This window comes from Nomascus leucogenys, chromosome 10 (genome assembly GCF_006542625.1).
Source record: "Nomascus leucogenys isolate Asia chromosome 10, Asia_NLE_v1, whole genome shotgun sequence".
NCBI classification, from domain to species: Eukaryota; Metazoa; Chordata; class Mammalia; order Primates; family Hylobatidae; genus Nomascus; species Nomascus leucogenys.
The window spans coordinates 14,576,229-14,589,484 of NC_044390.1; the positions used below are offsets into that span (position 1 = coordinate 14,576,229).

Here is a 13,256-nt window from a genome sequence, read left to right on the forward strand (position 1 = left end):
AAGAAACCTTATAATGAAGACCTACTACATGAATTCTTTTAATGCCTGCTGCAAGTAAATGTCTATTACATTAGATACAATTGACTTGCACTTACTTTTATCAAAACACCTCCACGTAGGTTGTAAGAGAGGATTCTTATAGCCTTTGATAACTATAAGGAAACTGAAATGTCACATAAAGAACCTAATAACTGTGATCTATCAAATTAGCTTAGGTTGCTTTGCAACAGCAAGGAAATTACATTGAAGTAGGAAGTTATGACATCCCAGGAGAAATACTATCTCCCAGGAGAAAAAAATGAATCTAATATGTCTGTTTTTTTAATCAACACTTGTAAAATGTTCTAAGTCCTTTCAAAATATTGACTCATTTAATCTTCACCACAACTTTATGAGGTACACATTATTATCATTGTTATTATTATTGTTAATTTAAAGATGAGGAGACCAAGGCAGAGAAAACTAGAAATATAATTGTCTAAGGTCTCACAGCTACTAAATGGCAGAGATGTATTCAAACACAAGCAGGTCTGACTTTAACCACCATGCCATTTGCCTCTATTCACTGAGTGGAAACAATTTTTTCAAATGATTTTACAATTCTGTTTGAGATTTTGGAAAATATGAATGAAATATTTTCATATGTAATGTATTATGTACAGTTACATATACAGAGAGAAAGCAAATAAATGTGTTACAATAAAGAATCTATAGTAATTTTGCAATGTTTTAGTAGTAGACAATGTTTATATTGTATAAAAAAGTATGCACTAGACCGGGCACGGTGGCTCACGCTTGTAATCCTAGCACTTTGGGAGGCCAAGGCGGGCGGACCATGAGGTCAGGAGATCGAGACCACGGTGAAACCCCGTCTCTACTAAAAAATACAAAAAATTAGCCGGGCGTGGTGGCGGGCGCCTGTAGTCTCAGCTACTCGGAGAGGCTGCGGCAGGAGAATGGCGTGAACCTGAGGGGCGGAGCTTGCAGTGAGCCGAGATTGCGCCACTGCACTCCAGCCTGGGCAACAGAGCAAGACTCCGTCCCCCCCAAAAAAAAAAAGTATGCACTAAATATTTATTTAATAAAAGCTTGTGATATGCATATATGGGACTGAGCAAGTGTGTTAAATGTTAATTTAATTAAAAAGGTTAAATTGATAAATTAAAAATAATATAAGCTGGAATATTAAAGCAAATACTAAAAAAAAGCTTTAGAATAAAGTTAAAAATAATGGCCTCTTGGGAGCAGGACTTACACTGAAGTGGATGGGGTTGGTAATTGTTACCTTCATTATGAGTTTTGTAGTAGTCTTGACTTCTTAAATGTATCATTACAGTATTTTAAATGTCTTACTTTGACATTTTAAACTTTTATTTATATGTGTGCGTATATGTGTGTTGGATATATATTTTAGTGGATTCCTTTTATATTTAAAAAATTATATAACAAAGTTTAGTCAAACAAAGCTGAAATTGATTTATTAAGAGAAAATTCTTTTTAGCATAAGTTCAATCAATTCTAAATAAATAAAGCTCCCAGGAGCACCTAAGGAGTCCATCCAACCATCACCGAAAACAGATGTGTCAGACACAAGTGCCAGCAAATTTGAAATTTCATGTCTTTTATCCACTTATGCATTGTCTTCTCTTTTAAATGTCAATAATCTTCAAGAATGTGACAAGCTAAATTCCTTAGTGAAAGACAGTTAAGCAAAGTATTTTCCTTTTTAGTAGGAAGAAGTAGAAGCAACATAAGTAAATTTAAAACAAAAAATGCAAAAAAAAAGAAAGGAGGGAAGTTACAAAAAATACAACAACAACATCTTTATTTCCTATCAAATTTCTGAAAGGATTTATCTCTGGAAGGCGAAATTATCGACTATCACATTCTCTTCTGAAATAAATTTCTAGCATCATTTCCTCATATGTGAAAGGAAAGAGTTCGCAGAAATGATTTGTAAGATCCCCTTGAACTTTGAATTTTTCACTATGAAAATTGTCTATACTTATCCAACATGTTCACCTTCATTATCTCATTTGATCTTAAGATGACCTAGAGCACTTCTCAGGGAAAGTACATTATGGGGAGCCTTAGGCTCATGCTAGTTAAATGGTCTATGCAAGGCCAAGCAACTACTAAGTTGCCAAAGGAAAATTCAAACTCACATTTTTAAAACATCAAATATCTAAGGCTTTCCATTATGTTCCTACTTACACAACTATGCTGATCAAAAACTCATGGCTATAAAAGTGATACAAGTGCCTTATATGTTTATTTGCTCATTTATTCCTTTAGTAAATATATGTTGACTACTTGCTATGTGCAAAGCCTCATAGACTTTTAAAATATCAAACTGTCACTAGATAGGTAGTGCCATAGCCACTTTATTAAACTTTAGGATTCCTTTCTACCTTTTTGAAATATCAGATAGGACTAGCCAGAATCTTTTATTAATTTTTATATCAGTTCATATGACTCAGACATTCTTACTAACTTCTGAAATTTATTCAACTTAAATAGTTCTGGAGAAGAGTTAAAGTACCCTTTCTTCAAGAAGCAATAATCAAAGAAAAGTAGATTAGAATGTTATAGGAAAAAATCAAGACACAGATAGTGATTACCCTGACAGTGGAAATAATTCTGTGTTTTTAGTCTGGAAACAATGATATTCAAACTCGGCAAGCATTGTAGATGATCATTTTTATTTGTATCATGTCTCCCAAAGTCCTTAAAATGTGATTATTATCATATGTGCACAGAATGAAAGAGAAGAGTTAAGAATGATTTCCAGATTTGTGGTTTGGGAGGCTAAATATGACAAAAGTCTCAAAAGTATAAAACGACAGGAGCAGTTAGAAGTAAAAGGAGACAGAGAATTTCATTTTACATATACGCCCTTGAGACATGCAACAGGAGATGTCTAGAAAGCAGATATACACACACATTGGAAAGCAGGTCTTCTTCTAGAGGCTGGGTTGCAGATACAGACTCAGGAGCTACCATGATGGAGGAGATGGAACCATAGAATCATGCAGGAAGTGTGCATAGAGCAAGAAGAGCACAAAGCAGAGGACAGAATCTTAAAGGGTTCCAAATGCTAGAAATGCTCTTAAATAATGTTATAAAGAGGAAATAGAGCTTTGGGATATAGACACAGAAAAGTCACCAGAAAAGGGGAGGAAAAACTAGGAAAGAGTGATGTCAGAACAACTAAAACAAACATTTAATAAAAGGGGCTGGGTCAGTATTGTTAAAGGCCAACTATGCTTAACACTAAAAGACTTCAACAGATTAGTAAATGTGAAGATCATTGCTGATTTTCTGTCAGAACCATTTTAGGGAAGCAGAATTAGAAGTCATATTTTGGTTGGCAGATCATGAGTGGAATGGTGAGGAGGAAATAGATTGGAGGCAGCCAGTGTACTACTCTAATTTTCCTACAATGAACATGTAGCAACATTTGTGTAAGAAAATTATAAAATGAATAAAATCAGTTTGGCTAAAAAAATTAACAGTAAGACAATAGCTGGAAGAGGGCCATGCAGATTTGAAGATCATCAGTTGTTTAAATCCTGAGGGTTTAGGAAAAGAAGAGAGAGGGAGAAAAAATGCAACAGAGAGAGGAGACAATTTTTGTGACAAAGCAAATAACACTTGGCTGTTTTCTTAAAATGTGATGTGAGTACACCTACATACCTATAGGACTAGTAAAAAATCATGTCAAAATAGGATCTTAATCTATAAAAGCCCTTAAATATAAATGCATTTTCCAGTTGAGAGTGTAGGGCTAATTCCAAATAAGGCTATTATTTCTGTAATTGTTTATAGCAAACTAGACCTAACCCTGTGAAGCAATCCATTACTATTTTGCAGATGACAAAACTGAACTCTAATTGACCCTCCTATGGTTAGGAGAGAGGAAAGAGGTGGTTCACAAAAGGTCCTCTGAATCCAATGCTTACTCTTCTTCACGGTGCTCGTTGACAATACTCATGTGAGCTGTTAAATGAGTCATATAGCATTCACTGAAGCTAGAATAAGAGAGATTTTGAAAAACAAAAGCATAACAATTAATCCACATAATAACACCTAAATGAAATATTTTTGTTTGCATCTTTTCTAAAGAAGCATAATATTTTTTTCATCAAATATCAGAAGTGGAGGACACACTAGTTTAGATATATGTTAAAGAAAAAAGCAGTGTAACAGAATGTCTCATAAGGGACTATATGCAAAACATGTGTTTTATTATAATGAATAACAAATTATCCCACCTTAGCAGGTACTTGGAATAAATTGTTAAAAGAAATATAATAGGAAATAGGGATACAAAAATTATTTCTCTGAAACAAAGCATAATACCAAGATTAGCACCAAAATCAGGTAGTGCTTTCCAGATATCACATTGACATTTTTTCAAATATATATATTTATTTATTTTTCCCTTAGTAAAACACATTACAGCATCTATTTTATATCAGAAACAGATAACATATGTCCATATAAACAGAAGACATTGGCTTTTAATTATTTGTATTCAATTTTTAAGAAATGATCATCTAGGGAAAATGTTTTAAAATCTTTTAAAATATCTTTTTGTTATACTTTAAAACTGCCTTCAGCTGCCTGTTGGTAAATAAGGTCTGGATATCAGTACATGACAACATGTACTAATGAATTGAACTGTGAATTAGGAATGAAAATTGCCTAAAATTTTTTTTATGGGTTCTTAGGATTAAAGTAAGAATTTCCTTTGCTGGGCTGTGTAGGCACTAAGATTACATGGTTGTTGGAGGGGTTAAATTTGGATCTACTAGTGCATATATATTACGGAGGATTCATAAAAACACGACAGTGGAGCCTGGGTCAATCCATTACCATGTACAAGCAGTGACCAATAGAAAAGGAAGAAGAAGATCCAAGAAGGCTGAGGTAAGCAGTCTTCTGAATCCCTGTCAAAGTGGAAACAATAGATCAAAGGTGTTCATGGTAACTGGGACGAGTAGGTTTCACTGTTTCTCATAGGAGGCTTGACAGCTTAAAGTAAAAACAAATTATTTTCGTCAAAGATTTTTTTTTTCTCTTAACTGATTTTTAGCAAACCTCAGACTCAGACACAGGACTCAACGGTGTATTCCTGGAAGGCAAGGTAAACTATTTTGCACTTTTAAAAGCTCTTAAAGTTAAGCATGCAAAGTACTTATTCAACAGATGCAGGGTTACAACTTCAATAACTAAACCAAAACCCTATTCTGAAAAAGAAAAAAAAAATGTTTCTTTGTTGGAACATGGCCAGAGCAGCTTTCTGCAATCCTAGAAAATGTGACAGCTTGCAGAAGCAACTCTGCACTTGTTTTCTGCAATTTAATGGCAAAATTGAAAGATCAGCATTTCATAAATGAAGTTGACTTTATCTTTTCCTAAGGAATCAGTAAAATTTATTTTGTCCTATTATCAATCAGTTCAATAAATGTACATTGATCAGAATGTTACTGATATATATATAAATATATATGTAACATATGTATGCTATAACTGATTAAAATATATATGTATATTTCCTGTTAAAATAATTATTTGTACCAATAATCTTTGATGATCAGTGGGGAGGGTTTATGTGTTTTAAATGTATCAACTATTAGTAAATGCTAACCTACTTTCTATTATCCACACTGATAATATGAATATAAAGAAATTCTCTACCTGTATCCTAAATACGTTTTTTGGTTGTTTTTGTTTCTTATCAACCATAATAATGGCATAGTTGAATACAACACTCATGTACTTGTGCTATACATTACAATGTATTCAACTCTATATAATAAACTCTATCTCTATATATACATATATACACATATATAGAGATAGAATATACACATTCTCTGAGAGAGAGGGGGAGAGAGAGAGAGAATTGATAATTCAGCAGCTTGGCTGAACAACTTAATTGTGTGCTTAAAATTATAGACATCTTCCCCCACCCTCAAAAAACTTACCTGAGAAGTTGAGCTAGAGAATAACAGATTAATCACATTTTTATTCAGATCCTAGAACCTTCCTTCACCATAAAGTGCTAAAATGTTCTTTGATCTCTTCATTCCTTTGGTTCAAGGGCCAAAAGGCCTAGGAAATCTCATCCAGATGTTCTGCTCATTTAAGAGTAAAAGTAAAAGCATATGCCTTCCTCTCAGGAACAACACAGATTCCCAGTTTGAGTTTTTAAAAGATCACTTTTTTGTACTCTCGTATTCAACTACTGGTTTCAGTTCAGTTCTTTAAATTAAATAGCTTGAAATGGAAAAACACTTAGAGCTGCTGAAATTTCCTTTCCATTTCTCAGCTTTTATTGTGTTTGGGTTACAACCAGAAAGCTACAAGTTGGTGAATTATTCTCAATGTTTGCGAAATGCTTTGCATATGGTGCCTACTAACTAATGTATATTAATTAAGATCTGTGTATGAAATGTTGACATATTTTCACCTCTTCCCTGAAGAAGCAATGTTTACTGATCATTTTGATGTATAAAATTATCTAAAGGTCAGGATCTTCAAACATCTAACAGTTATGTTCCTTTTCCTGTAGGTGCTATAATGGCAGGCAAAATCTGTTTCATCATGTGGGTGTTATTCATAACAGACACTGTGTGGTCTAGAAGTGTGAGGCAGGTCTATGAAGTACATGATTCAGATGATTGGACTATTCATGACTTTGAGTGTCCCATGGAATGTTTCTGCCCACCCAGTTTTCCTACTGCTTTATATTGTGAAAATAGAGGTCTCAAAGAAATTCCTGCTATTCCTTCAAGAATTTGGTATCTTTATCTTCAAAACAACCTGATAGAAACCATTCCTGAAAAGCCATTCGAGAATGCCACCCAGCTAAGATGGATAAATCTAAACAAGAACAAAATAACCAACTATGGAATTGAAAAAGGAGCCCTAAGCCAGCTGAAGAAGTTGCTCTTCTTATTTCTGGAAGATAATGAGCTAGAGGAGGTACCTTCTCCATTGCCAAGAAGTTTAGAACAATTACAATTAGCTAGAAATAAGGTGTCCAGAATTCCTCAAGGGACCTTTAGCAATCTGGAGAACCTGACCCTTCTTGACCTACAGAACAACAAATTAGTGGACAACGCCTTTCAAAGAGACACTTTTAAAGGACTCAAGAACCTCATGCAGCTAAACATGGCAAAGAATGCCCTGAGGAATATGCCTCCAAGATTACCAGCCAATACAATGCAATTGTTTTTAGACAACAATTCCATTGAAGGAATACCAGAAAATTATTTTAATGTGATTCCTAAAGTGGCCTTTTTGAGACTAAATCACAACAAATTATCAGATGAGGGTCTCCCATCAAGAGGATTTGATGTATCATCAATTCTAGATCTTCAGCTGTCGCACAATCAACTCACAAAGGTTCCCCGAATCAGTGCTCATCTGCAGCACCTTCACCTTGATCATAACAAAATTAAAAGTAAGTAACCTGCAGAGTATGTCTTTGACTAAAGGGCTCATGGTCATTAAATGTATCTTTATTTTCATTAAAAAGAGCAAGTGTGTTGCCCCTCTCCCCCACTAATGTTCCTTTAGATTTTTAGTGTGTTTTCAATTTTCGGTATTAAATTTTGTCTATACACCGACAGTCTTAATGAACCAAGAAGTCCAAATCTTCAAACTGAAGACTAAAAAGTGGACTTGAGTCATCTACAGAGGACTATTATCCATTAGAGAAACTAAATGCCTCTATCTTCTTTTGCTCCAGGAGATTCCAATATTTCTGCCCCATTGGGTAGGCTTATTTAGGAAACCATACCAGGCACAAACAACCTCACGACTAGTAATAAAGAAAATATGATTTAAGAGGCATTAGGAAGGCATCTCTGTCCTAAACACTATATGACAGCTGATGCCTGAAACCCTCCTAATTGGAGTCTCTAATTAAACTCCCCTAATTACAGTGGGAGTCTCAAACAATGCGTAAAGGCTGGTGACTCCACCCCCAGAATTTCTGATTCAGTAGATGTGGAGTGAGACTTGAGAATTTTCATCTCTAACAGCCTTCCAGTTGATGTTCTGGGAACTACACATTGAGAACCACTACTATAGTTTAAGGCTTTATTAATTAAAATGTAAAGAAATTTCCCTGGTAGCTGGCAACTCCTTGGGAATTACAGGCAATCGTCAGGTAGAATACTCTCTCCTTTCCTGAAAAGAGCTTTTCATAAGGGAGTGAGAGATGAATTCAAAGTTTTTGGAGGCAGAGGCATCAAGAGAAGAAGTGATTATCGAAAGCAGATGTTGGACACATTAGAGACAAACTTGGCTTCTTCACAATTATGCATGAGACCAGGCTGGACTTGGTGTAAAAATGGGTCCAGCCACAGGGATACGATACCTAGCCTGGAATTTATCTATGCATCTTCAACCTCAGAGTAGACCCTTTAAAAATAACTTTGGGGAGATTTCTCCAGGACAACCTAAGAAAATGCATTCCAAAAGTAGTATTCAGTCAGGATAGTTTGTAAGAGAATAACAAAGATAATTTGTCAAAAGGTTGTGCTGCCTGGGTATTACTCACTAAAGCTTTTTAAGCAAATAATCACATAAACATATCATTTATAGGAACAGACTATTTTTCCACTGGGTACTGCTCAGTTATTTAAGACTTTTTTGTTTTTTTTTTTGGTGGGGGGAGTTAAATAACAGTGTACTTGAGCCCACAATACAGGAATTAAATGGCAGCCTGCCATCACAGCGGTTATTTTTCCATGGTGATGAAATGTATTGTTTAATCCTGTAGTCAAAAACAAAAGATGCAACAGAAAAAAAATGTTAAGAGATGAATCTGTTTAGCTGAATCAAATAGAACAACAACAATATTGACCTAAATACATAACTTTTCCTGACGAGTGTTCTGTGCTTCTACAGGTATATTACAGGTACATTCCTTAAAAGCCCCACGGACAATTGATGTGGGAAGTAAACTTCAAGTGACTCCACATAGAGCCCTTGTTTACGAATTAGGCATTTCATCCTGAGCACTTGTGAATTAGGGTGGTTAGCAGTGGGGTAGCAATATTTAAAACACCGTTGAGAAGTATAAGACTTTAGCTTATAGAGTGGTATGTGTGTAGTATAGACCCACATTTTAGAGTTTTATCAAAGTGTTTTCTCATGGATTCCTAATTTTCTATCGTTTTCAAATCTTAGTGTGCATCAGAATCACCTGGAGATCTTGTAAACCCAGGCTGCTGTTTCCCACCCCCAGAATTTCTGACTTGCTAGGTCAGAGGTTGAGCCTCACAGTTTAGTCCCCGGGTATTAATAGTATTGATGTTGCTGGCTCACGATTTGAGAACTACTATTTAATCCTTGCAAGAAACTTGTGTGATATTATTAGGAATTTCTGAAGAAAGAGAAACTGAAGATCAGCTAGGGGAGGATATTTGCCCAAGGACAAAGGGTAAATGCAATAGCCAAGACCTGAGTCTAAAGTGTTTTTTTCACTCATACAGTATAATAACAATACTTTCCTTCATTGTCATGAATACAAATTTTTTAAAAAATTCTATCAGTAGAACAGCAACAAAGAGAAATCTAGTTATTTACTTTTTAATGTAGATATCAAATTTTGTCATCTCAATATTTAAGAAAATAAATATAAGAGTTTCCCTGGAGAGAATTATTGACATAATAATATCACACTGTGTCAAAACTGTTTAAGTACTTGCTTCTTCTTGCCACATAATCTATTCTAGTTGTAACAAAGTGGTCTCTAAGAAACATACCTCTTCTATGAAAAGCCATCAAAATTTACAAGACAGTGAACTTGTCTTAAGCAATATGATGGAAATATTTATTTTTCTGAAAACTTTCAGGGATTTAAGATAAGGCAAAAAGGTTATTTACTCAACTACATTACTTTCTGGTGTTCCCTGAGAAACACTGTAATTTATGAAAATGTAATTAAATTTAGAATACTTCTTTTTTATATTAATTTATTCAGACATACATTGATTATGGGACATGAGCTTGATGAGGATAAGGGGATTGCACATTGAAAGGGACATATTCTCTTGGGCAAGAGACCCATTGTAGAAATAGAAAGAATAGGCCAGGTCTCAGCTCTGCCACTTACTTGCTGAAATACATTGTGTGCATTTGCTTATTTCTCTGAACCAGAATTCCCACAAATGCCCAGGTAGGGAGAATAATAATATTGTCTGATAAAGCCTGTGAGATAATCAGGTGATACTTGAATGTATGTAAAAAAAGAGAACCTGATTTTATAACAACTAAACTGCTATTCAAATGAGTTGTTATTTTTATTAAATTCAGTTTACAAAATGACATAAATTCAAAGCAAAGCAACCTTGCTGGAAACATAAAATTATTCACTACAATATGAATCTGTATAAAACAATAGGCCACAGAGGAGGGGCATTGCCCAAGTTCAGTGGGTCTAATCAGGGAAGATCTCTTGTTTGGAATGGTTTTGAAAAGGAATTTAAAGGTAATATATGGATTCATGGTTGAAATCAGCTGTTACACAGAGTTCTCTGAATTTTGCTAGTTTAACTGGGCTTCTCTCCTGCATGTTCCTAAATCTCAGCATAGTCATTGGTGCCAAGGGCTTTGATCCAAGGCAGGTGCACAATTACTTCCATCCTAACCATATGAAAAGGCTGCTGGGATATTTTCTGGCTTGAGTTCTTTGTCATTCAATTCTTGGCAAAATTTTAGTTTCCAATTAAATAAATTTGAAGATGAAGATTCAAGATTGTTTTCTGTATTGCTTATGTAAAGTTATGTTAATTGTACTTTTAAAATCATGTTATGTACACTATTTTGCATCTTTTAAGGTAATTTTCAAGCATTTTCTTTTATATTAGATTGATTTTCTACTTACCCATCCAGGATCCATCCGTCCATCCATCCACTCTTGTACTTACCCATTCTTTCAGTCCTAAATCTGAACTGTTGTCTCCACCTCTGATGCCCTAAATCCTCCCTACAGCAATCTAAATGTGCTTTATCTTACCTTCAAGTTTAGAAAACAAGTGATGTCTTATTCACCTTTGTTTCTATCACAGATCTTAACAGTATTTCCTTACTAGTGCTCTATACTAAGTAGCAGAACATGGGCTGAGATGACTGTAAGTTTGCTGAACGTTTGTTTGGGGAAAACAGATAGGCACAATCTCTCACTGACACAAATGTTTTGTATAACCACCATTTTCATGTATTAGGCCACTAAGCCCTCCATAGGACCGCGGCATTAGTTTTTTGGTCTTCCCACTGTTAGTTTCTCTTGTGTTCCAATTCATCCATCTATTCTCTTTGTCTCTGTAGGTGTGAATGTCTCTGTAATATGTCCCAGCCCATCAATGCTGCCTGCAGAACGAGATTCCTTCAGTTATGGACCTCATCTTCGCTACCTCCGTCTGGATGGAAATGAAATCAAACCACCAATCCCAATGGCTTTAATGACCTGCTTCAGACTTCTGCAGGCTGTCATTATTTAAACACATTCTCACCAAATCTAAAATTAGTTTAATGAGCTAATGTGTCTGACATGAAATGTGGTTACCATTAATAGGCTTAGGACACAAGTCATATTCCCCATTGCTCTCGGCCACCATTTCCATTTGTGCAGTGTATTTTTTCTATTCAAAGATGCTTTTGCCAGTTACATGCAGCACAGCCTGAATTAATTTGCTTTTCTTTTAATTAATAAAACAGACACAGAGTTAAGATAGTTTATCAACTCAAAGATAGTTTTGTTTTGGTCTCTTCCATAGATTATTAACACTAAATAACACAATTATATTCTTATACAATAAAAAGGACCTATTTGTGTATGTTTAAAATTACTTATGCAGATACCATAATTTACAGTATAAATGTAATAATCAAACAGGAGGAGAATGACCTGAAGAAAATGAGAAAATAAGATATTTCTTAATTGTAATCATAATAAAATGCAGATTGCTAAGTAGCTGTTGGTGGTACAAGTTTGATATTTAGCTTGAGAATGGGTATGGAATGAATCAAATACTTCATCACTAAAGAATTCTTGTTATTTAATATCAAATAATGAGACAGCAGTCATTTCTAGTTCATTACCATTTCTTGTAGCTGTTGTTTTTAGATATAGTCCACTGTATTCTTATAAGTTCTAAATTTTATGTTTATTATAATGCATTTCTTATGGAATTTTAGTGTTTTAATATTTGAAATCCACTCAAATTGCAAATTATTCTTTTTATTTGATTGTGTTTTTTGGATTTCTAAATAGAAGTATTGAATGCTTCCTAACAAAACAGAATATTTCAAAGAAATTAGCAAGCTTCATTGAAGAACACGTTTTAATAAAAATGTGTTATAGTAAAAATTATTTTCATTTTTCTGGCATAACTATATTCAAATATGTTTACTCCTACCTTCATTTTCCTTTTCTTCCAGAAAACACAAAAAATTTGTATTCTAATCACTTGACATAATATTTCTGATTTTTGTGAATTTAAAAAAAACAGAATTTCGTTAAGTAACAAAGTACTGTGTACTTTACATTAGCCTTCTGACTTTACAAGCATATGCTATAAGCAATCTGTGTTCCATAAAGATCAATGGATGCCTTTATATACATTTTCCCAACAGTATTCTTAAAAATCCTACAAATCTGGCACATTTCCACAGAAAAATGATTATATATATTTGTAAAATACTAGGTTAAAAATGTCCAATAGTTTACTTCAAAGCCTCTCAGACATTTAATATGCTATATTATAATGTAAATTTCCAAGAAAATAATAGAATGTGCAACTATGTTTTTACACCAAACTTATTTGAGGGTGAAGAAGAACCAATCCTTACTATGACCTTATACCAAACTTACTACTTATTTTTACACCAAAACTTATTTGAGATTGAGGAAGGAGAACCAATCAACAAACTTTGAACATAGTTTTTAAAATGCTGGCTGAAAGTAATAAATCAAATCAGTTGACATTAACAAAAAGAAAAGTGTTTTAAATGGTCTCAAAGCACATCAATAAAATTATAAAAATTATGTCATAAAAATAGAAGTAATCAGATATCATTAGACTGAAAAAAATATGTGAAGGGGAACATAACTTTAAATATTTGAAAACATGCCATTTGAAAAGGGCACAAAACATATGCCAGGAAGCCCCAGAATGAAGAGTAGAACATATGGTTAAAATTGATAAGAAGTCATATTTTGGCTCTAGTTA

At 34.0% G+C, this 13,256-nt stretch overlaps 1 protein-coding gene across 1 annotated transcript; it reads left to right on the forward strand.

Annotated features, from left to right (window-relative positions):
* Positions 1-4,538: 4,538 nt before the first annotated feature.
* On the forward strand, positions 4,539-12,378 carry KERA (keratocan). The gene is made up of 3 exons (XM_003259642.3): positions 4,539-5,149; positions 6,581-7,474; positions 11,353-12,378. The coding sequence occupies exons 2-3, from the start codon at positions 6,589-6,591 to the stop codon at positions 11,523-11,525; spliced, it is 1,059 nt and encodes a 352-aa protein (XP_003259690.1). The 5' UTR covers positions 4,539-5,149; positions 6,581-6,588; the 3' UTR covers positions 11,526-12,378.
* Positions 12,379-13,256: the final 878 nt, after the last annotated feature.

Excerpts from the sequence above, each read along its gene's own strand:
- KERA (XM_003259642.3), top strand. The coding sequence starts at position 6,589 with ATGGCAGGCAAAATCTGTTTCATCATGTGGGTGTTATTCATAACAGAC. Across the intron at positions 7,475-11,352 it reads TGATCATAACAAAATTAAAA|GTGTGAATGTCTCTGTAATA; the intron begins GTAAGTAACCTG and ends TTGTCTCTGTAG.